Below are 26,586 nucleotides of genomic sequence, written 5' to 3' on the forward strand. Positions count from 1 at the left end.
ATGAAGTGAGCAAACTTTGGCATGAGCGATTTGGTCACTTAAACTATCGCTCCCTTCAACATCTATGTAAAGAAAATATGGTGACAGGTCTTCCTATGGTATCTTGCAGAGATGGTGTTTGTTCCGGATGTGTACTCGGAAAACATCATCGGGACAGTTTTGAAAAACGTGCCTCTTGGCACGCCTCAGCCCCTTTACAGCTTGTGCACAGTGATTTATGTGGTCCACTTCCTGTTGCTTCATTCTCTGGCTGCAAGTATTTCTTAACTTTCATTGATGATTTCTCCAGACGCACTTGGGTATACTTCTTAAAACTCAAGAGCGAAGTATTTAACACTTTTTTGGCCTTCAAAGCCTTTGTTGAAAAACAATCTGGACATCAAATTCTTAAGCTAAGAACTGATAATGGTGGAGAATATGTTAAAAACACATTCATCAACTTTTGCACCGAAAATGGAATTCAAATGCAACATACTGTTCCATACACTCCACAACAAAATGGTGTAGCTGAAAGGAAAAATCGCACCTTAAAGGAAATGGCTAATTGTATGCTGCAATCTAAAGGACTCAGTCTTAGTTTTTGGGCCGAAGCAATTAATTGTGCAAATTATATAATCAATCGCACTCCTACTAAGGTTCTAAAGAATATCACTCCAGAAGAAGCTTGGAGTTCCATTAAACCAGATGTAAGTCACTTTCGTGTTTTTGGAAGTGAAGCATGGGCCCATATTCCAGATGAAAAGCATAAAGCTTTAGAACCTAAGAGTGAGAAATGTACTTTTGTTGGATATTCTGAAGATGTAAAAGGTTATAGACTTATTCCATTTAAGTCCAAAAATGTTATCATTAGAAGAGATGTAAAATTTGATGAAAATAAATCGGCCTGCGAGCCTAGTCCGGCGGATGTGCCACCTCCTCCTATCTCTTCTACTTTTGAAAACATTTCTTCTTCAGATGATGAAAGTGAGGATGACAATCCTCCCCCACCTTCTCAGGATCCTCAACTTCCAAGATGGGTCCGTGCTACTCAGGATGCAGCAGGTGATCTTGCCGGTGATCCTACAGATCAGCGACGTACACGTTCTCAGTTTGAAAGAGCCTCTTCTTTACTGGCTCAAGCTCCAGTAAATCATGATCCTGACACTTTTGCAGAAGCTTCAGGCCATCCACATTGGGAAGCAGCTATGAATGAAGAATATCATTCATTGTTGGCAAATGATACATGGGATCTTGTTCCTCTACCAAAGGGACGCAAACTTGTTAGATGTAAATGGGTTTACAGAACCAAGTATGGACCAGATGGGAAAGTTGATAAACATAAAGCTCGTCTTGTTGCTAAGGGCTTTTCACAGGTTGAAGGCATTGACTACACTGAAACCTTCTCCCCTGTTGCCAAAATGAACTCTATCCGCCTTGTTCTTTCCCTTGCTGCCTCTTTAAAATGGGAAGTCCATCAGATGGATGTTAAATCTGCCTTCTTGCATGGGGACTTGCATGAAGAAATCTATATGGAACAACCCATTGGCTTCATCCAAACAGACTCCAGCCTTGTATGTCGACTTAAGAAATCTCTTTATGGTCTCAAGCAAGCTCCTCGGGCTTGGTATGCCAAAATGGATAGCTTTCTTTTAGAATCTGGCTTTTCTAGGTGTTATTCTGACAATACTGTCTACACCAAGAAAGTGGGCAACTCTCTTATCATCCTTGTTCTTTATGTTGATGATCTTATTCTTACTGGTAGTGATCCCAACCTTATAAACCATGTGAAGTCCAACCTTAAAAAGAAATTTGAAATGACAGACTTAGGACACTTACACTATTTTCTCGGTCTTCAAGTCTTGCAATCCAAGGAGGGTATTTCCCTTTCCCAGTCCAAGTATGCTTGTGATATTCTTCGTCATTTTCACATGGAAGACTGTAAGCCAGCCCCTTCTCCCTTTCAGTCTGGAGTCAAACTTTCAGTCTCTTGTACTTCTCCTGAAGTTGATGCTACCTTATACCGTCAACTTGTTGGAAAACTCTTGTATTTAACCCATACTCGTCCTGACCTTTCCTTTGTTGTTGGCCTTGTTGCTCGTTTTATGCAAAACCCCCGTGAAAGTCATTGGAAAGCAGCTAAAAGAATACTTCGTTATGTTCGAGGTACAGTACAGTTTGGGATTCATTACAGTGCCAAAGCAGCTCCTGATTGGGCTGGTGACCCTGATGATCGGAAGTCTACTGCCGGTTATGTCTTCACTCTTGGTTCAGGACCTATTACATGGGCTTGTAAGAAACAGGCTGCCATTTCTCTTTCGTCAGCAGAAGCAGAGTATCGTGGTGCCGTGGAAGCTAGTAAGGAAGCCTTGTGGCTTCGTCAGATCCTATCAGAGTTTGGCTTTGAGCAGCAGCATCGAACCACACTTTGGTGTGATAATCAAAGTGCCATTCAGCTATGCAAAGATCCAGTCCAGCATCAGCGCAGCAAACACATTGAACTACACATGCACTTCATCAGAAAGCTCATTCATGACCATGTTCTTGAAGTGCAATATTGTTCAACAGATGATCAGGTTGCAGACATCTTCACAAAGGCTTTCACAGAGGCGAAGTTCACTAAACTTCGATATATGCTTGGAGTTCAGGAAGTTGTCACTAAGGGGGGATAGGCTCTAGTGCCTCCTTCCTTCTCCTATTGTGTCATATTTGTAAATCCTTCAATCCTATCCCAAGTTGTTCTTAAGGGGGGATGTTAGGATATTCCGACACATAGGAAATAGTTAAGTTCAACTTGGTCTAGTATAGAGTTAGGTATAGAGTTAAGTAAAGTGTGTTTCTTTACCGTTGTACATTTTGTAACTTACAATCCGACGGTCACGATATGTAGTGATCCGACGGTTCACTCTCTCCTCGGTATTACCGACACTTGATCCGTGGCATGACACCCGATTGGTCCATGAGTTCTATTTAAAGCGCATGGAGGGTCATTGTTCGGGTAATCCGTGCATGAGAGAAGCTTATGTAAATTTTCATTCTTTGATTAATAAATTGCCTGTAGTAGCCACGTTGGCGCAGGCCGTGGACTGTTTCCCTCTTTGAGGGTTTTAACCACGTCAAAAATACTAGTGTATTGATCTGTGATCTGGTTGTGAGCGGTGCCCTTTTGGTGTTCTTTCTAAGCAACTTACCCTGTAAATTCCTACAGAGTTCAGATGTTCGAGTTTCTGAACCAGAGAAGAGGAGTTGCTAGGAGATTTTCGATAGTTGGCTATCGCAATGAGGGGCAAAGATAGTTGGGTTGGAGTATCTTCTCTGGGACCCAGGATACACAACAGAGAGGCAAAGAGACTTTAGGAGGAGGCAACGCAGGCTGAGTTGGAGTTGACGCTGTGCCAGAAGGGCCCACCCATAGCTTGACGCTGGGCGAGAAGTGCTCCAACAGATGTTTTGCAATCTTAAACGTAAAGTCCGCATTTGTAGAGGGAGCTTACATTTCCGAGCCAGAAGGGCTAGAAACTACTCCAAAGGGAAAAAATTTAATAGTTGATCTGACGCAGAGCCTTTTGTGGTTGACTCAGGACCTACGCAGGGCCAACACAAAGATAGCCAAGGAGAGTTGGTTCAGTGTTCGGATCAGCCGAGACTTGTCGGGTAAAGTGAGGTAATGTCACTAATTTTTTCTACCAAGTTTAATTCTCTGTAATTGGATTGCCATGAGGGCATCCAGAGTTGTATTCATAATACTTCTACAAAATAATAAAAACCCTCAGAGTTGTTGCATCGATTAAGAGGCATCAGGTTTTTCCGAGGACATTTGTCCAAGAAATACTGTCACTTGAGTGTATTTTTTTTTCTCTATTGTCCTATTCTTGTTTTGGGCAAATTACTTAATTAAGTGAACGCTGCAGTTGTATTAGCTTCGATGTTTGTTGTAGGAAGCAATACATAATTTGTTCCAATAATTAACTGATATGAGAAGTTTAAAACTTTCTTGCAGTGGTTGATTCGAGTGGGATTCTCGAATTTTCACATTATGTGCATACAAAGAAAGTAGGTGTTACATACTGTAACACTCCCCCTTAATGATTATTGTCTCAATCTTCATCAGCTAATCTTCAAAGTCTTTTTATCTGCAATAAATGCCTTACTACAATTTGAAGAACCTCCTCAATAGCATCATCCATATCCGGTCCTTCCTCATACTATCATCTTGTACCTCAATCATGCGCAAATCAACAAATTGTCCATATCCATATAAAGGAACAACGATTCACCAAAATGCATGGATATTTTTCCACTACAACCATTCACCTATTAGGATGTCCTTCATGTACATAGCTCATTCAACCAATTTATGAACTATACCTAAATATAAAACTTCACCTCCTAGAGTCTACAATGAACACCATGGTCCCATCAGAGAGCATCTACCCAAAACATGGCCGACTCATCCAAGTTTTTAAGAACTACCTAATAAAGTTTACTAAACTAATGTATGCAAGATATCCAAGACATCAGGGACACATGATAAAAGGGTATGTATGCTTCTCCAGGTCTTATAGCGATATGTCGTATTACCCACCAAAATGGGTAACCCTAAAAGAGAAAACCTTTTCTCCTATCTCAGGCAGCGAGCCAACAACCTTACAAATTGTTTATTGATGATGATATACCACATTCCTCTGCCATATGCATCAGTGATGCTCCACTCACCATCTGACACTTTTATTGAATGAATGTAGGCTACCACTCAACAGGTGCTATAACAATTTTTCAATTGAGTGCTCTACGTAATGTTTTGGGAATTTTAATAGGCATAATGAGGTGATCTGGAAGACTGGACAACCTTGACGATAAACTTGTTGTCACCATACTAGGAGGTTAAATCTTTAACACTAATACGATATTTCCTCATCTAAAGCCTCAGAGTTGAGGGGTGTTACCTGGGATACAAAGAGTAAAGTAGCATATCTACTTCCCTTTCCATACTTAACATCTTCCATTTTTCATCATTCCCTCGATACCACCTTCATGCTTTGGGTTATCCATCATTGGTTCATTGATATTTTTCCCACACATCCACATCCTTGAGTACGGTTGAAAAACTTTCCCCTTAGAGGTTGATGCATCTAAAAGAATGGAAAATCTTAAGATGGGCACAACAAAATGAAAAGAAAAGTAAAATTCAAAAGATGGCCAGGACAAAAATTTAGCACGTGGGAAAAATCCTAGCATGAGCTCTACCCCCCCCCCCATTAGCCAACTAAATGCCTCATCACTTGAAGCTTCTTCTCATTATAAGGAACCCTTGCATGTCCCAACCTTAATAAGAAATAAGTTGAGTCATATTAAGTTATTAAATAAATGTTATATCACAAAGAACACACTTTGATCCTTCAACTATGCACCATTATAAGCATTATCAAAAAGAAGTAAAAGGTGCAACAGAGAGGTGTAAAACCATTCCAAGGAAAGAGGCAACTCATGCATCCAAGATTGCTCCCTCCTCTACATCTATACATTTAGTATGTTGACTCTCATTATCTTTTCGCCTGACAATAGAACTTAGCCATGAAGTCATTTCCCCTTCGTCACCACCTATTTTCACCCACATATGGATTGAAGAGTTGGCCTTGGAAATGCCTCCTCCCTTAGAGACTGAAAGCACGTAATAGGGTGTATTTCCTACCCACACCTACAACATTATCGCACACTTTTACATGGGCCCTTAACATTTAAGTATCTTCCACTTAGATACATCCATGGTTATTGTCTCTAACAAATCGTTGCTTTCACTTGAGTTTGAGATGGTTTCACCACGTGGCTTTGCAAAGAGTAAACGAAGCCTTCAGGGCACAATAAACCACTCCTACTCCCCATTATGCTCAAACCATACTATAGTTTTGGAGAGCATTATGACCTTGTAGATGTAGTGTTTCCATTATTCAACAAAGCGTTGGACAATTGGACAATCTTTATAGCTCATAGACACCATACGACACCCTCATATGTCAGAACACTAGCTTCCCTTACCTAGCATTAAGGATTCTTGATGATGTGCCAGTGGACCAAACATTCCCCCAAGATGACCTTGACACTATTTTATGGACATGACTTGATCCAGAGCCTAGATTAGGATGATTATCCCCTAAGTTTATTGAGGATGGCTTGGTACCCCTGATGGAGCCCAAATGCTGGAGACAGAATACACAATGATGTCTACATGGCTCCCATAGAGATGACGCAGGGCACCCAACATTGGCTTTTCGATACATGTATATACCTTGAGGCTATATTTTAGGATCCTTTCCCAAATAGAGGTTAGTCATCATGCTTGGAGACTCATCCAACATTTCCATTACACTTTTGGAACATTTTGAGCCCTAAACGAGCATTATGTCATGCTTATTGAGGACTTATGGCTCACATGTGTGGGAATTTATTCGCATATTATATTTGCTGAGCTCTTGGGTTCACTTGTTACTCTTTTATTTGTGTCTACTCAGAAATAAACTTGTTTTGGGCACTTTTAGTGGATTATTAGAAGTAATAGGCCTCCTATAAAAGGAAGGTCATCTCTTTTCATTTCTCATCACCTCCTATAAACATTATATTACCTCTTTTCATTTCTCATCACCAGACTTGTGGATTTCAACGTCTTTAAAAGAGCTTCACTTAGCCTATTGCGCTTCACTGCTTGAGGAAATGTGATCTTATGTTGACTTTTGTTATTAGAGACGAGTTTCTGTGTTACATTCTTTTGGAATTGAAAGAAGGCATGTTCTTGGATAATTTATGAGTATTTACTACATATTTTTTTATATTTTACATGAAATAAAATATTGCTAGGGTTTCTAATTGTTCCTTGTCCAAATGCAAATATTTATTCGTAATTCCTGGTAAATTGTTGCATGTCTAATCTATATTTCTTGAATTACATAGAAAATTTCTTAGTGAGCATATTTCTATTTAATTTCTCACCTCATAAGAACATAGCTAGGGTTAGAGAGTAAAAACTACGGTTTCCCGCTTATTCCAAACAAAATATCTCTATGGTTTAAATATTAAATCCATAAGACTCCATCACCCAAGTAGGGAAAAAGCACTGGGATCCATTTGACAATTAAAAGGTGGGAAATCTTCAAACTTCTCTCTCTTACATTTTTGGCCATTGAAGGCAAGCTACTAAGTCTAGAGCAACGGTCAAATTCAACTAGGTATTAAGCTTCTAAAACATTGGAGCTGATTTGGTATCTCTCATCCTGTTTGACCTCAGCAACTCAAAACCTAGCATATTGCATCATGACCAGTGCCTCATTAGGGCTAATGTCATCAACGCTAAGTAATTTAAGACATTGCAAATATCCAATTCTATACAAGGCTTCAACTTAGGGTTTGTTGAAGGTTTATCATTCCCTAATGTTAATCATATCTTATGCTTGCATGCATAGGTAGTCTCTTGTTGAATCATATCTTCAAACCCTAGGTCTCGAGCACCGTTTTCTAGGCTTAGTTAATGGTGCATTGTTCCTTGACATAAATACTTGTTCCCTAATCCAAATAGGGAGTACATCAGCTTAAACCTATTGATTTAAAATACCTTTAGGTTGATATAATGGGAAGCCTCTTATGTTGTGAAATTCCACTTAAGAGTAGGATGTGAAGTGCTAAGGTGACAGTTCCAGCCACCTCATTGTTGTGTTTTAGTTTAGCTCTTACCTTGTGAGGACTCTCACAAGATTTTGAGGCAACATGCACTTTTCATGTAACATTGATATGGGTACATACGCACTCCAACTTATTGGGATAGTAAGTACATACCCAGACATTTTCTAAGACCACTACATCGTTCATTTCGTTTCCTTAATATATATCATAAACTCAGTGATTTCATTTACTTAATACCTAGCATAAATTCAGTAATTTCGTTTCATTCATTTGCCTAGCATAGCTTAGTGATTCCATAGCTCAGTAATCTCGTTTCTGTTTTGCTTTTTACGTTGAAATAGAGTTGCAATAGATAAGAGTGGCAGTGTTTCTCAACATCTGAATTCAAGCACATTTCATTTCCAAGTTGATAAATTAAGATTTTCTTTATGTCATTTCATACTTTCATAACTACCTTTTTAGTTGCAGCATAAAAACCCAAAAACAATTGATAAGTTGAAAAGTAGATTAACATAACATATTCATTGAAAAGAGTTAAAATCGTTTTCCAATCATTCTAAAAACTCAATTCAATCAGAAATAATTCTAGAGATAACATTTAAGATAATCAATTAACAATAAATCTTGGAAATAACATCCTAGCATAGATAATAGTATCATATCAACACTAATTCTAGAGTTTGACATTAACTTAGATAATGATAATATAATCACCTTAACGACATAAGAGACTTCTAGCAAATACAGTGCACCTACACCCCATCCGCTTATCTGCCCTGGTCATTTATTTATGCTTACAATTTAAGAACATTAAATTGACTAATAATTTGACATCGTTGAAGGGGAAGTGCAAATAGAAGTTAAAAAAAAATCAAATAAAAACATGATATGGATAGGGAAAGAGACTCTAGAGGTAGATTTGTGGGTCAAGGAAGAAGCTCAATTCCCACAAATCCGCTCACTCCACCATGACTTCGAAGTTCCACACCACACTCAAACTCGAATTCCATTAATAGGCCAACAAAGCCTTCATGAAGTCTTAGGATCTGAAATCCAATCCAGAACTTCACCTATTTCATAAACTGAGGCTATAATCGAAGAAGATCCTACATCCCTAACTACAAGAATAGTTTTTCTATCTTCCACTAGTGAACAAATTCTAGGAGAAGAATTAGAAATTCCCAGTGAAGAAGAGGAACAAGAAACTCAATTTGTTTATCCATTCGTAGTGGAAACAGATACCGAAGAATCCATCATGGTTGAAGAACATGGAGAACTACACAATGTCAATGGTGAATAAGCTAGGATTGGAGGCAGGTGTAGAGGTAGAGGATGTGGTGGAGATAGAGAGAGAGAAGGAGGCAGAGGAGATCAAGATCCTTTTGGATTTCCTACCTTTGATGAAGATACAACCCTCACAATGAAAAATATTTCACCTTCTATTCTTCCAAATTTCCATGGAAAATGAAGTGAAAACACAGAGCCATTTCTATTTGAATTTGAAGTATTATGCAGATCATATAATTATCTACATGATACTCAAAAATTAAAATTGTTGCCTTCTACCTTAAAGGATTCAACATTGAAATGGTTGATGAGTCTAGGAACGAATAATATAAGTACATGAGCACAAATGAAAGAAGCATTCTCAGAGAAATATAGGGACTATTGTATGCCTCACAGAATTAGGGACGAAGTCTTCAAAATGACACAGAAAGAAGATAAGAAACTTGAAGACTTAGTCGAGAGATTTGTTTATAATCTTAAAACGGCAAAAATAGATAGTCTGGATGAGGAAACTTTGAAAACCCTCCTACTAAAATCTATTAGAGATGAGTGCATTGATCTCATTAACTTGACAAGAAAAGGAGATATTTCTCAATTAACATTTGTAGATATTTGTGATCTATGTGTACATATTTCAAGGGTTAAAGCATGAGTTGGAAAAAGTCCTAGGGATCCTCTTTTATCAAAAAACAACAAATCTGCACCTAGGACAGCCAGTAGGGCAGAACTACGAAGCTTGTTTGATACTTTTAAAACAGATATTTTAGGTAGTCTTAGTGAAAAAATTGACACCCTTAAAATACAAAACAAGCAAAAGGCTGAAAATGTTGCATTATCCATCTCTTGTCCCAAGTGTAGAAAGAAGCATGCTCTAAGAGAATGTCCTTTAGACTTAAAAACCATAGAAACTTGTGCCATATGTGCAAATAACCATGATACTAAAGAATGTCCTTCTCTACCAGGTCTTAAGGCTTTATTTAATGATGAAGGAATACCAGAACAAGTAGACCCTCTTTATTCTATTTCCAAAAGGCCATGGAAGAACTCTCAAGCAAATCAACCACAAGGCTTTAAATCACAACAATTTTCTCAGTCTTCACAAAATAATTGGAATCCCTCTCGACAGCCTTGGGCTCAGCCACAATTACAATCTTGGAATCAGGATGGCAAAATCCTTATGCGGCTGATGCTCAATATCAACAGTGTTCACCATCCTATCATAATTTCCCACCACAATTCTTACCTTAATCTAATCAAACTCCTCAAGCTAATAAATTACCTCAAGTTCAAATCCAAAATCAAAATTCACAATGCTCCCTACCATTTGCACAAAAACCAAATCAATTACGGGCTCAACCACTTCCGAATCCAAATAACAATATGCCACAACCTGTTTAAAATATAGATGGGCTATATCCTCAAACCTACGTCATAACTCCACTAGATCTAAATAATGTCCAATTAAGATTTGGTAGAGTATTACAAAGAAAACCCCTTGTTGTCATACAGGGAGCAAGGACAAATCTTCAAAAAGATAAAAATCAATTTGAAGAAGGAGAAATCTCTCTTCCTCGGAAAGAAAATAATCAAATAGAGAATGTTCCTATAAATTCTGATGATACTCCTATTATAGAACAACCGTTAGTGTCCATTAAACCACCTTTTCCTGAACGGTTGAAAATTGATTAAGGAGTAGAAAAACAAATCACATTGCTTGATTATATGCTGCATGAATTAAGAAATGTTTGTATAAAAATTCTTTTATTGCAAGCTATAAAAGAAATACCAAATTTTGCAAAAACAATCAAGGAATTCAGTACTCAAAGATCATGAAGAAAAAGAAAAAACATAAAAAGGATTCAATTAATTGGGAAAATTGCAGACATCATGATGGGAAGAGCAACAATACAAAAATATCTACATCCAGGGAGCCCCATCGTGAAAATTCACATCAATGGAATTGAAATACCAAACACACTAATTGGTCCAGGAGCAACCATAATGAGTAAACAAATCATGGATTCACTAAGGCTTCCTAATCTTCAATACACACCAACATTGTTGCAATTAAAATATAGATCTGTAATTAAACCTCATTGTGTATTAAATGTTGTTTGTGTATCCTTAGATTCTTGGGATTATCCTGTCGACTTCATGGTTTTAACACCCAATAATAATTCAAGAGGACATCCATTAATCCTAGGAAGACCTTGGTTAGCTACGGCAGATGCTTTCATCGGTTGTAGATCAGGTGACATGTTTATCTCAGATGGAAGTTCTACAAATAAATTTACATTGTATCCACCTGCAAAAACAACAATGGAAATAGAGAGTGAGGAATGGATACATAATGATGATGATGTACAACCTGTTTTCGCTACTGAACAAGTAAGTGAGAAGGAGCAAATTTTAAATCTAATGGAAAATAATGAACCCTCCTCACATTATAACCATAGTCAAATCGAATATCTATAATCTAGACAAATGTCTTTACACTATGGAAAAGTTTGGAAATTCTTCAATACAAATTTTTCCAAACAAAACTTTGAACATTAATGAAAACCTTGAAAAATTACAGAAAAATCAATTGGTTGAAATTTTCCAAAAAACACTCTTCCGCTTATGCATGGGAATAGACTTGTATGGGAGGAATTAATCCTAAAACTTGAATGCATCATATCTACATTGAACAGAGTGCGAGAGTAGTTAGATAGCCACAAAGAAGAATGAATTCAAATCTGAAAGAAATTATTAAAGAAGAATTACAAAAACGGCTAAATGTAAACTTTGTCTATCCAATATCAGAGAGTCAGTGGGTTTCACTTCGAGTAATCGTTCCTAATAAAAATGGGAAATGGAGAGTGTGTATCGATTACAAGGAATTGAATAAAGCAACATTAAAAGACCACTTTCCAATTCCTTTCATAGATAATGTTTTAAACACATTAGCAGGGAAAAAGTATTTTTCATTTTTTGGACAGTTTAGTCACTACAATCTGATCCAGGAAGCACATGAAGATCAAAATAAAACCACATTTACCCGTCCATGGGGAACTTATGCTTACCGAGTACTTCCTTTTGGATTATGCAAGCTCTAGCAACATTCCAAAGAGCAATCCTCAAAATTTTCTCTGATCATATTCATGATAGTGTGGAAGTATATATGGATGATTTCACAATTTACGGAGATTCTTTTGAAGAAGCACTTGAAAATTTAGAAAAAACTCTCATAAGATGTAGAGAAACAAATCTTTCATTAAGCCATGAGAAATGTTTTATGATTGTTTAGTCGATTTAATGTTCTTAAATTGTACACATCAATTATCGATCAGGGCAGCTAAACTGATAAAGTACAAGTGCACTGTATGTGCCAGAAATTGTTTACGTCGTTAAGATGATTATGCTATTGTTATTTAAATAAAGGTCAAACTATAGAATTAGAATTGAGACGATGTTATTATCTATACTAGGATGTTATTTCTAAAATTTCTTAATTGATTACTCCAAATGATATTAGTTCTGATTGAATTGAACATTTAAAATGTTTAGATAATGATTCTAACTCTTTTTAATTATCTTGAGTTAATTTTCTTTTCAACTTATCAATCGTTTTCGGATTTTTATTTTGTAGCTAAACAAAGCTAATTATGAAAGCTTGAAATAATATAAAGAAAATCCTATTTTATCAACTTAAAAAATGAAATGTGCTTGAATTCAGATGCTAAGGAAGAATGTCACTCTTATCTACTGCAACTTTATTTCAATGCAAAAAGAAAAACAGAAAGGATATTACGAAGTTATGAAATAACTAAGCTATGAATGAAACGAAATTGCTGAGTTATATTAGGCATGAATCAAACAAAATGCCTGAGTTTATCATAAAAATGCCTGAGCTTATCAACCTAGTCGCGAACTTCATTGCACTGCTTCTTAAAAATATGAAAACAGAGCATCCATGAATTAAATCTATGAAACAAAAGAATATCTAATTGCAGTGAATTACGGACCTGATATGCACGCATGGGCCCTCCATGATGCAGTCAGTCGCCTTAGATCAACAACACATAAAATGTATGAACCAAGACCTTTGTATTAAACGAAAAAGAATTCTACAGGTTGCTCAAAATTACATACGGTGGTGCACCCATTACACAGAGTTTCCATTGTTTTTATAGAGTTTTAATTAACAATCTGATAAATTCAAGCCTACAGGACTTCGCTACGATCCTTATCAAAACTAAATTATATCGCTTATTTGTCGATTTTCTATTCTAAAAGCAAATCAATGAAATCTCTTGTAACTCGGACTCGGTTCTAGCGCACTATCATGTGTTTGACCGTGTTGTAGTGCAGATATCCTAATGAATAAGCTCAAGTAAACAAAAAGAAATCCATGAGAGGATCATTCCCTATGTACACTTACACTCGTTTGATGAGTTGGCGCACACGAACCTTATCAACAATGGAAGTAGTTGTGGATCTGTGGACTAGCTGCAGAATCAGGTCAATTCTGTAGTTGCATGTAAACTTTAATAAAGCAATAAATCATATTGACAAAATATGAAAAAGATGACACATGTATGTTTACCTTATCAAAACCTTATGTTTATTGCATTTATTTGGATGATAGCGATAGGAAAAAGGATGTCAAGATAAAGCAGTTCTTGAACTCTACATTCCCCTATACTGTAGGTTTTGTATGTCCTCATACAACACAAAATTGTCATTTTCTTGTATACCTTTGCCAGCACATCCAGATTCCACTTTCTTTTTCTTCTTCTTGGAAATCACAACCATCCTTGGTTTGCTTATAAAGATCTTATACTTCAAGTTAATGATTCCTCTTTTCATGACATTGTTTCCTTTATTCAATTTCTTGTTCTTTTTATGACGTAAACTTAAGTGAAGAATGAGGTTATCGCTTTTGGCAATTTGAATTCCGTTTTGTGCCTTTAGCATTTGATTTTCAGTTTTGAGGTACTTGTTTAATGTATCTAGCTCAAAGATTTCTTATCTCAAGACATTAGATGCTAGAGGTTCTTGTGGCTCATTAAACTGGTTGCTTCCTTCTTCTGGGCTCTGAATTGATCATTTGGCTGTTGCTTCCTTTCTCTTTAATGATTCTATGTAATCATAGATTTTTTGCTGAACAGGATCGATGCATAAGATTTGTACTGGACGCCTTGGAGGTGAAATGAAAGGAGGTGGTTATGTCCTTGGTGGAAGTCTCAGTGACTCTCTCGGACAGTTCTCAAGATCGTCTAATTTCTCTTTTGGCTCAATATCGATATGTTTTGCAACTTCTTAGATTGTTTGTTTCCCTATGTTCAATCTAGTGCTTCTTCTCAAACCTGTCGTTGGCAAATCTTGAATCTTATTTTTTTAACTTCTAGATTTTCTTTCTGAAGGAGTTTTGTTCGGAGTAAAAACTCTGTTTCCTTGCTGGCTTTCTTTCTTCTAAGACTTTCTCTGTTCATTTTCCGCATAATTTCTACAATTCGTAGATCATCCTCTGACAATTCTTGTTGATGTCGTAGTTCCTATTCTATTATTGTCTCGATTTTTCTCTTTCTTACACTTAGGGTTTTGTTACCACTTGGTTGTTCAGTGGTTTTCTCTTCAATGTGATTTCTTACTAGAAAATATTCTCAAGTATCAGCTATGCTTTGAACACGAAACTCAATCAAGATTTTTATTAACCCATGATGGTACATTGTGTTGTCTATATGCTGGAATTTCTACTAGATATTTATTGACATTTTCTTAAGGTTATGCAACATAAAGTATGGAAGATTCATTTCACACTTTTCAAGGAAATTCATCAATAGCCTAATGTGATAGAAAAACATACACCCAAATTGACCTTCGCAAGTAACAAATTTCTAAAGGACAAGGAGCAAATTTCTCATTTTACTTTTATGGGCAAGAATAGAAATACTTTTTCTGAAGATAGTAGTCTCCATGCTTGGGTTTTTCAAAAAACTTTTCCAGTCTTCCCCTTCGATTCCTATGTTCTTGAACAACTTTTCTTCAACTCTAGGTAGTTCGATGGCTTCTGCGATCAAGGACTCTGTCACTGCAAACTTGACATCACCTATTTCAACTTTTATTCGATCAAAATATCGTGCAAAGGTTTTTGTCACCTCCCTATGGAAACCATCAAACGTTTCTATGAAATCTAACCACTGAAATTCCTATAACAATTTTCTGGTCTAGGGGTATCCTTCCAAAAATTTCATTTCTGGTGGTTCTATTCGAATAATAACGCCCATGGTGAGAGATGTTTCGTCTCAAGCACTGTATTACTTGACAGGTAAAATGGTCCCAGTAGAGTTTCTCTTTTAGAATGGAGAGAATGTATGAATTTGGGAGAATGAGAGAACGAACGAGTACGATGAATGTTCGCAGAGATGAGTTAGCCGTTTGAATGCATTTAATTCAATGATTTTGCGATTAAATGTATGGATTCGAAATGCGGACGAGATAGGAGTTAAAATGGTGGCGGATTATAATAGATTTGACAAGTGACTATCATCCATGAACTACAATCATTTCAATTTTTTCGGTAATGTTCTGCCCACGTTATTCACATATGCAATATGTTAAACCCTATTCTAAAGTTAAAGTGTTACATACCTTATATTTATTTGGTAACCGTTATTTGTTCTTTGATGTCATTTGCAAGTACTTTTCACTTTGAAAGGAGTCAATCATTTCTTCAATTTGAGCCACCAAGTCTCCCTGTTAGATTGGCTACAGAAACTTACTTGAGCTGCAGAAAGTCACTAATTATGTAGCTAAAAGATTTTCAAAAAATGGATGTTTAAAGAAAGGGAATTTTTTTTAGAAAAATGATTAAGAGAAAATTTAAGGCGCCAACAAGAGCTGGTTTTCACTTTAAATTTTCTGCATAACCATGCCAACAACTTGTTGGTTTTCATGTTTATACATTATTATTATTATTATATATGAAAATAGAGAAAAATAAAATTTCTAATGTGAAAAAGAAGAAGAATTATTCTCAACCATCTTCAATTCTAAACTGTCTTGGAAAATTTTTACAAATTCTTCATTTGTCAATGGCTTTTGATAAAGACTAAGTCGATGTCCAATCACTAAAAGAGGAATTTTATTTTTATCGATAGTCCTGATTCTGACTACACTATTGTCAGAGACATTTTCAATTTCAAAATGTCCAAGCTAGTGAGTTTGGAATTTTCCTTGGAAGTTTTTGAACTTTGTATCAAAATGTAATGCCCAATCTCCTGGAAGAAAATTTCTTTCTTTGATGTATTTGTCCTCCCATCTGAATCTCTATTGTTGAACTCGCCTTGTCTTTTGGAAATCATTTTGTCTTATTTCATAAAGGTCATTGAGTTGTCCCATGCTTTGCTTTTCTGCTTTTCTGCTTTTGGCAAGTCAAGGTCCAACTGAACTGTTGTTTTATAAGTCTGGACCTGTAACTCTATTGGAAGTAAGACATGCTTCCCATAAAAACGTTCATAGGGAATATGTCTTGTAGTGCTTCTCCATGTAGTTCTATAAGCCCACAAAAGGTAGGATCCAGGGCCAACATCAAACCACGCTCAACCTCGTAGCTAGCCCTACGAGGACAGGAGATGGCTCTCTCTAGGTCAATGTCAGCAAAAGATAATCAATGGAGTTTGAGATGACTGAAAATAAAACTAATTTTAGGCTAGGTATGAAGTACAACGCTTTGATTTGACTCTTTTAGGGTTTTGTTTGAACCAAGGAGAAAGCAAATTTTGGGGTGCGGGGATTGAGGCTCAGTTCTGCAGAGATCTCGATGGGGAAAGGTAGGCAACCGTTTTGGCACTTAAATTTTAATGAGATGGATGGAAAAGACAGGTGAGGTGTTGAAGGGGGCAAGGGCAATCATAAATCTTCCTCAGACAGCTGAAAACATCAAACAACTACAGCAAACCTTAAGTAAAGCATTGTACTTTCAATGAATTCTACTTACACTCTTGTTTACCTAATTCAGAAGAAATAAGATAGATGATGACATACATAAACAAATTCACAAATAAAAAGAAGCATTGTACCAGTACAAATTGCCACATGAATCCCAAAGAGTGCTGCAAATCCTAGTCTCAATTCCTTAGCCAAATACTGAAAATGAATGTACAATGACACTCAAGGCTTTCTCAAGAGTCCAACCCTGCTAATGACTGAAAAACAACATAATATAGACAAACATAGCTCATCCTTGCCTCTAGGGGTCGAGCTCATGAGTTTACGAGTTGATCCCACTGATTCTAAACTGAGAACTACAAACTAGGAAAGATAACAACATGCCTCTAAGAAAAAGAAACAGATCCATTCAGTTTGAAACAACCTCTACGCTGATGAATCTACCTCTACAAGTGAAAATCCAACATATTTACATCATAATCCATCAAATTACATCATAAATTTGCCATTAGCAAAGTGAAAAAGTCAAACTAGGTGAAACTGGGCCAAAAACAGAGCAAATCTTGGTCAAACTGACAATTTTTCCTCTATGCGTAGTCCCTAATTCTCTATGCGTAGCGTCTGTTTGGACCCACTTTTGGAGCCCTTCCCGGTGTCCAAATGAGCTCTAGGTGTTCTCGCTGGAAAGGTCTATCTGTCGTCTTTCCAACCCAAATGGAATTTTTCAATTTGGCCTCCATTTGCCCCTCCAAAAGTCAATTCTCCCAACACTGCTTCCTATGTGTCAAAATAAGGGCAGTTAGGTCATTTTTTGAGTGTTTTTTCACTTTTTGAGGGCTCAAAACCTGCCCAAATTTCTTGGCCATAGGTAGGCAAGCATAACTTTCCATGACAAATCCAGAAATACAGTTTTTTTGTGATTTAGAACCCTCTAGGAAAAGCGAGCACCACGTGGTGCGGCACATAGGGAGATAACATGAGGGAAACTGGAGGAACGCCACTACCGTCAGATGATCTATGCGCCTAAAGGAATGCAAATGACTGGGCGGGACACCTAACATGAAATGCAACAAGAGGAGTTGATCTCTGACGGAGGGATGACAATACCGACTCTAACAGAAAGTTTCATGGCCAATTATATAATATCTGAATTTACTAATGGTATGAACTACAGCTAAAAAATTCTTCTCATTTACGGTGTAATTTAGCTTTGTTGGAGTTAAATTTTTACTGGTATAATAGATTGCATAAGGAGTAAGCTTTTTGTCCTAACACAACTCCTAAGGTTGTGTCTGATGCATCGGTTGATATATGGAAAGGCAATTTCCAATTAGGTCCTTTTAAAATAGGTGCTTTAGAGATTTTCTTTTTCAAAGTTGCAAAGCCATTTTGACAATCAAGATCCCAACTGACTTCACAGTGTTTGGTAAGTAGTTTGAAGAGTGGAGATGCAATTTTTGTGAAGTTTTCTATGAACCTTCTATAATATCCAATAAAACTGAGAAAACTCCTAACATCTAGTTGATAATTTGGCACTGATAATTTACCGATAATTTAGAAATGACCTCTACCTTAAATGAGTCTACCTTAATTCCATCTCCTAAAAGATGGTGACCTAAAACAATTCCTTCATTACACATCATTGTAGAATCCAAGAATTGTTTTATATTTACATCTTTTTTGTCCAATATGCCTTATTGTTTTATTAAAAAACCCAAGCATGGATAATACTGTCTCTAGAAAATGTATTCCTAGCTCTTCCCTCAAAAGTAAATGGAGAAATTTGCTCCTTATCCTTAGAAAATTTGTTACTTTTGAACGCTGATTTAGGTGTACGTTTTTCTATCACATTAGGGTATTTATGAATTTCTTTAAAGAGCATCAAATGAATCTTCCATACTTTTTGTTTCATAGCCTTAAGAAAATTTTAGTAAATGTTCAGAAGAAAATCCAGCGTATAGACAACATAATATACAATCATGGGTTAGTAAAAATTTTGATTCAGTTTCATCTTCAAAGCATAGGGAATAATTGGGAAGATTTTCCAGAGGGAAATCACTTTGAATAAAAAACCACTGAGCAACCAAGTGGTAGAAAAACCCTAAGAGGAAAAAAGAGGAAAAAAGAGAAAAATTGAGAGCGTAATAGAACAGGAACAACAACATCCACAAGAATTGTCAGAGGATGATCTACCACTTGTAGAAATTTTAAAGAAAATGAACATCGAAAGTCTTGGAAGAAATAAACCAGCAAAAAAACAAAAGTTTTATCTCAAATAAAAACCCTGCCTTAAAAACAAATTCTAAAAGTTAAGGAAAAAAGATTCAAAAGTTGTCGACCACAGGTTTGAGAAAAAGCACCAAATTAAACATAGTGAAAGAAGCAACCTCAGAAGTTACAAAGCATATTGATCTTGAGTTAAAAGATCAATCTAAAGATTTCAAGAACTCTCCAAGAGAATCACTAATATTGTCACCAACAGTGTCACCACCACAATCCATTTCACCTCCTGAGAGCCCAGAACAAAGCCCAGGTATTAATCCTGTACAACAAGAAATCTATGATTACATAGAATAATTAGAGAGAAAAAAAGCAGCAGCCAAAGGATCAATTCAGTGCTCAGAAGAAGGAATCAACCAATTTAATGAGCCACAAGAACCTCTAGCGTCTAATGTCTTGAAACAAGAAATCTTTGAGCTGGAGACATTAAACAGGTACCTCAAAACTGAAAATCAAACACTAAAGGCACAAAATAGAATTCAAATTGCCAAAAGTGATATCCTCATTCTTCATGTAAGTCTATAGGTTAGTAAAAATTTTGATTGAGTTTCATCTTCAAAGCATAGGGAACAATTGGGAAGATTTTCTAGAGGGAAATCACTTTGAATAAAAAACCATTGAGCAACCAAGTGGTAGAAAAACCCTAAGGGGAAAAAAGAGAAAAATTGAGGGAGTAATAGAACAGGAACAACAACATCCACAAGAATTGTCAGAGGATGATCTACCACTTGTAGAAATTTTGAAGAAAATGAACATAGAAAGTCTTGGAAAAAATAAAGCCAGGAAGAAAACAAAAGTTTTATCTCAAATAAAAACCCTGCCTTAGAAACAAATTCTAAAAGTTAAAGAAAAAAAGATTCAAAAGTTGTTGACCACAGGTTTGAGAAGAAGCACCAAATTAAATATAGTGAAAGAAGCAACCTCAGAAGTTACAAAGCATATTGATCTTGAGTCAAAAGATCAATCTAAAGATCTCGAGAACTCTCCAAGACAATCACTAAGACTGTCTCTAACGGTATCACCACCTCAATCCATTTCACCTCCTAAAAGTCCAAAACAAAGCCCAGGTATTGATCCTGTACAACAAGAAATCTATGATTACATAGAATAATTAGAGAAAAAAGAAGCAGCAGCCAAAGGATCAATTCAGAGCCCAGAAGAAGGAATCAACCAATTTAATGAGCCACAAGAACCTCCAGTGTCTAATGTCTTGAAACAAGAAATCTTTGAGCTGGAGACATTAAACAGGTACCTCAAAACTGAAAATCAAACACTAAAGGCACAAAATAGAATTCAAATTGCCAAAAGTGATATCCTCATTTTTCATGTAAGTCTATGGTATAAAAAGAATAAGAAATTGAAGAAAGAAAACAAGGCCATGAAAAGAGAAAACATTAATCTGAAGTACAAGATCGTTATGAGGAAACGAAGGATAGCAGTAACTGCCAAGAAGAAGAAGAAAGTGAAACCTAGATGTGTTGGCAAAAGTGTCTAAATACATACAGAAAAATGAAAATTTTCTATTTAATAAGGACATATAAAACCTCTAGTGTGGGGGAATGTAGAGTCCAAGCACTGCTTTATCTTGACCTCTCTTTTGTCCATATTTACCTCCTTTTTACTACCGCTATCATCCAAATAATTGCAGCAAACATAATGTTTTGATAAGATAAACATTTATGTCCTCTTTTTCATATTTTATCAATATGCCTTATTGTTTTATTAAAGTTTACATGCACCTACAGAATTCCCCTGATTCTGCAGGTAATCCACAGATCTGCAGCTCGGCAAAGGTGTATGTGAGTAGATAAGGAATAATCCTCTCGTGGATTTCTTCCTATTTACTCGACTAATTCACCAAGAGGTCCGCACTATAACATGACCAACAATAGCAGTCAGTAGCAGGACAACGCACTGGAACAAAGTCCAAACTTTAAGAGATTTTATCGATTTGCTTTTTCAATAGCAAATCGACAAATAAGCGATATAATTTAGTTTTGATAAAGATTATAGTGAAGTCCAGTAAGCTTAAATTTCTCATATTGTTAATAAAAATTCTATAAAAACACTGAAAAATCTATGTAATGTGTGCGCCACAGTATGTAATTTTAGCATCATGTAGATCTCTTTTTCAGTTAATGCAAAGTTCTTGTTTCATATATTTTATGTGTTGTTGATTTAAGGCCACTGACTGCCTCGTGCAGGGCCCCTGAATGCAGATCAGGTCTTTGATTCGCAGTAATTAGATTTTCTTTTGTTTCATAGATTTAATTCATGGATGCCCTATTTTCATGTTTTTAAGATGTAGTTCAATGAAGTTCGCGACTAGGTTCACTTAATTGATTTATGTTGAAAATAATACTGAGACGGAGGGGTGAATCAGTATTATCAAGTTCTTTTAACAAATCTTCCTTATTTACACTTTGAATTATTTTTGCATATCAGTACCATAAAATAATGAGCATGAACAAGAAAAACAAATAGTCACACCAAAGAACACCAGATATAAGGTGGAAACCCAATGTGGGTGAAAACCACCTGCTGCAATATGTCTCTATCTTCTTTCAAATTAGAAACTCCTGTTACAATGATTTTGTACTAGTGCAGTCCTTTACCAGTGCGCAGGCTGCAGCCTGCAGAGAGCTACAACTCTCTCTCGTTTTCCAGTCTCTCCTACAAGGGAGCTACAACCCCCTACTTCTTTTCTTTCAAAGACCACTTTTCATAAATTTTCAAACTAGATACAACAACAACATTGAAGCTCATAATCAAACAACCTTCTGAATCACCCAATCACCAGATCCATACATATACAATGATATTATGAGAGTTATCAACCAGATCTAGTACATAAAGATAAGTCATTAATCATGATGTTATCTGAACTCAATACCAGTAACCAAACATCAGTTATGCACCCAAAACCCTGCAGAATAGTCAAAGGCAGTTAAAACAAATTTTAAGCAGGGATAGCAACTTCACTGGTATAGATCTGCGGATATTTGTACTACCTCCGCACCTGCGCCTTCTGTGGCGCCGCGACCACCGCACCTGCGCCTTTTGTGGCGCCTCCGCACTGCGCCTTCTGTGGCGCCTCTGTGGCGTCTTCGCACTGTGTCTTCAGTGGCGCCTCCGCACTGCGCCTTCTGTGGCGCCTCCGCACTGCACCTTCTGTGGCGTCTCCGCACTGCGCCCTCTGTGGCGCCTCCGCACTGCGCCTTCTGTGGCGCCTCTGTGGCGTCTCCGCACTGCGACTTCTGTGGCGCCTCCGCACTGCGCCTTCTGTGGCGTTTCCGCACTGCGCCTTCTGTGACGCCTCCGCACTTCCGCAGCTGCAGCACTCGAGAGATCACCCTTCACAGATTCGCTTCCAACTTCCCTTTCATAGATCAAACTTTTAAAACAATAACCCAATATTTCAGATCTTAAGATATTCGATTTGCAAGAATGAATTAGCCAAGTGATCTCCTTTGCTTTATATAGGCAAGCTTCTTGCTAAAATCATGGATCAATACCATAGATAACCAATACAAGGGGCCCAAAAGCATGGGGCTCAATAATACCAAGGACTAACCACCATGGACCAAAGGTATGTTCTCCAACATATACACACTTTTGACGAGGTACCATGGTCCAAAACCATAGGTTCAAATACCAAGGACTAACTACCATGGACCAAAGGGAAGTTCTCCAACATGAAAGTGCGTAAACTTTTTCTCTACATGAAATAAACTTTTCTCTGCATAAAAGTGCGTGAACTTTTCTCTACATGAAATAAACTTTTCTCTGCATATAAGTGCGTGAAATTTTCTCTACATAGAATAAGCTTTTCTCTGCATATAAGTGCGTGAACCTTTCTGCTCTATAATTTATCATCTGAGATGAGTGGGTTGCCATCAAGTACAACATATGTATCATAAAGCCATACCAGAATCATAATGCCAACAATTTATGTATCCTCCATTTCGTTTAATTAATATCTAGGATAAACTCAATCATTTCATTTGCTTAATACCTAGCATATACTGAGCAATTTCGTTTCATTCATTTCACTAGCATAGCTTAGTGATTTCATAGCTCAGTAATCTTGTTTTTGTTTTGCTTTTTGCATTGAAATAAAGTTCCAATAGATAAGAGTGGCAGTCTTTCTCAGCTTCTAAATTCAAGCACATTTTATTTCCAATTTGATAAATTAGGGTTTTCTTTATGTCATTTCATGTTTTCATAATTAACTTTACTTAGCTGCAGCATAAAAATCCAAAAACAATTGACAATTTGAAAAGAAGATTAACTTAACATATTCCTTTAAAAGTGTTAAAATCATCATCCAATCATTCTAAAAACCCAATTCAATTAGAACTAATTCTAGAGATAACATTTAAGTTAATCAATTAACAATAAAATCTTAGAAATAACATCCTAGTATAGATAATAACATCATCTGAACAGTAATTCTACAGTTTGACATCAACTTAGATAACAATAACATAATCACCTTAATGACATAAAAGACTTCTAGCACATACAATGCACATACACTTCATCAGCATACCTGCACTGCTCGATAATTTATGCTTACAATTTAAGAACATTAAATTGAATAAAACAATGCAGCTATTCTATGTTACTTAGATGCATTGTAAAATGGGTAATTGCATGGCTTCTTGGTAACATACACGATTTCTTACCAAGACCCATTCATTCTTTTATCTCTAGTGGTGCTTCAAGGGGGTGATTAGATATAACATACACTTAATGTTGAAAATAGCAACAAGAAATGCTAAAAATAGAAATTCTATAGATAGCATTTCAGGTACGAGTGTTGAAAATAGCAACAAGGAATTCAAAAAATAAAAATGCTAAAAATAGCATTACTATAGTTGCATTTCAGGATAGATTCCAATTATAATTTGTCCTTGAATTAAAATTGAAAATTAAAATTCAAATTTAGTCTCAGCAACTATTCAAAAAATAATTAATTAATTCATCTTGAGTTAATTAGTTGGAGAAAATCAAACATGAAGTCTTTGTGAACACATGCAACAGTTATCCCTTTGATTGAGCAAGTCATCCCTTAATTAAGGAGATAAGGATGGGTTGTATTCGAGTTGTAATTAGTTATCTCAGTTAACTAAGTCAAGTCCAGTTAAATTAGTTCCAAACAGTTTCTGGAACTAATTGTGAGTTCAGTCAGTTAATGCATGCATGCATGCAACTAGTGTTCTCTAGATATCTGAATATTCTCTCATAAATAACTCATGCATGTCAGTTCAGAGAGTGACCCAGTGGAGATTAAAAACAGGGACATTGTACTATCAGTTGGAGGAAATTTCCTATAAAGGAAACTCATCCATGCAGAAGGAATTAACTCCTTCAGGATTGCACAGTTATTTCAGAGGTCAGTGTCGTGTGTGAGGTGAAACTCACACAGGTTGTAGCTAAAGGACCCAGGAGAAACTGCGCAAGGAAATAGGAGGCTTGGAGAACTGAAGGAAGGCATATGTGTTGTCTATTCTATCTATGAGCAGCGCTAATGGATTGTACTGAGAGCTGGATAGCTTGAGAGCTAAAGCTTTGTGTAATCCTGAGATATTTACACTTGTATGATAATACAGATAGCGCGATTTTTAGCTCAGGCATTCCCTAGAGTATTCTTCTGTGTTTCATGTGTGACTAAATCTTCTTCTCTGTTATATGTGTTCTACTTGATCTTGCTCAAAATTGATTAAGCTTCTGCAACTTTGATTGTAGAAGTAGATTAAGTATTTTGTTTTAGTACATTGCATAATCAATTTAATCTACAGTGATAATTTCTACATGGTATCAGAGCTAGCTGATCTATAGAGAAATTTCTACATGGTAATAGAGCAAGGGTGATCAAAGCGGAGAACAGTATACGAGGAAGGGAGAAGTTCGAAGTTTGAAGTTCTTGATTGTAGGTACAGAATCGATTTCTCATCACATCTCAAAGTTCACCAATGGCGTTCAATGGCTTGAGACTCAAGTATGCCCTAGATCGCTGCTCAAATTACATAACCTGGAAAGATCGCATGGAAATGGTATTAGAGAACAATAGTTTGAAGGAATTCATTGATTAGGAAGTCCCCAAGCCAGCAGCAACTAATGCCCAAGAATTGGCGGAATGGAAGAAATGTGTGGCAAGAGCGAGGAGGATTTCACTGGAGGGAGTTCAAAACCATACTGTCTCGAGTCTCCATGGGAAGGAGACTCCATTTTCAATGTGGAAGACATTGAAGAATCTATATCAGAACAGCAGTGACCAGAGGAAGCTGGTGCTAAAAGACAAGCTTTGAAAAATCAAGTGTGAAAAGGGCGACACGATCTCTACATATCTGAACAAGCTCACCACCTGTAGAGATGAGCTTGGAAGTGTAGGAATCACGACAGCCGATGATGACATTGTGAGGTTTGCTCTCCTCGGTCTTCCTAAGAGCTGGCATGGCTACTAGGACTCGGTGAATGGAAGAGAGAAACTGTCAGATTGGGAACGACTATGGTCGGATCTGATGCAGGAGGGGATCAGGAGGAGCACCAGAGATGTTTCTTCATCCAAGGAGAATGAAGAAAATTTAGCCCTAGCCAGTAAGGCAAGGAAAGGGAAGGAGAAGAATTCTCATTCCAAATCGAGTTCTTCCCATGGTGGGAAGAAGATTCACAAATATAAACTGAGTTGCCTTCATTGTCATGAGGTGGGACATTATGCAATTAATTGTCCATTGAAGAAGTCCAAGAAGGGATCCTCGGAAGGATCTAAAGGTGAGGCATTGGCCTCTCAGTGCGAATTGGATTTTACCCTCATCGCATGCATGGTTTCATCGATGATGGATTGTGGTTGGTTTCTTGACAATGGAGCCTCATTTCCACATTACCGACAATAAGAGTTTGTTCAATACCTTGGAGGAGAAAGACCTCCAGATGCGCATAGAAATGGGTTATGATGAAAAGTATAGTGTTTCAAGAGCGGGCACGGTTGCTTTTTAGAGGGAGCATGGAGCTCTCATTACCTTGACAGATGTGAAGTATGTGCCAGGACTGAAGAAGAACTTGGTATCGATCGCGATGTTGGAAGACAAAGGCTACGATGTTGTCCTTAGTAAGAGAAAGGTTTTCCTTAGACACATCACCACGAGACAGGTGAAGCAGATCAGTTCACAAGTCAAGCACCTATATACTCTTGAGGTTCAAGATGCATGCAAAGTCTTGAGGAGTAAAGCAAATGTTGGAGACTTGGTGGATGAGAGGGAGAATACATTACCTCTCAACATGCAGCCTCAGAAGAAGTCTTAGACAATTGTGGAGGAGCCACAATTGGTGAAGCAGTTTCAGGAGGTTGTGGAGCAGCCACAACTGGAGAAGCCGAGAAGAGATCAAGTGGAGGCATCCACTCATGCACAGACCTCCATTAGGGGGGAATTT

The 26,586-nt window shown here is 36.9% G+C and overlaps 1 protein-coding gene across 4 annotated transcripts in view; it reads right to left on the reverse strand.

The window, feature by feature from the left end:
- Positions 1-26,586, reverse strand: part of LOC149163090 (MADS-box protein SOC1-like) — a 290,773-nt gene that overhangs the window by 77,060 nt on the left and 187,127 nt on the right. The window contains exon 8 of one of the 4 annotated variants that reach the window (XM_089437525.1): positions 10,771-11,239. The exons of the other annotated variants lie outside the window; for them this stretch is intronic. Coding sequence (XP_089293651.1) covers positions 11,225-11,239 — 15 coding nt within the window. The 3' untranslated portion in view covers positions 10,771-11,224. Of the gene's footprint in view, positions 1-10,770; positions 11,240-26,586 lie in introns of those variants that run through there. 4 annotated transcript variants of the gene reach the window in all.

Source organism: Pinus tabuliformis, chromosome 5_2 (assembly GCF_031772625.1).
Source record: "Pinus tabuliformis cultivar Carrire ecotype Pingquan chromosome 5_2, CPIR1, whole genome shotgun sequence".
NCBI lineage: Eukaryota > Viridiplantae > Streptophyta > Pinopsida > Pinales > Pinaceae > Pinus > Pinus tabuliformis.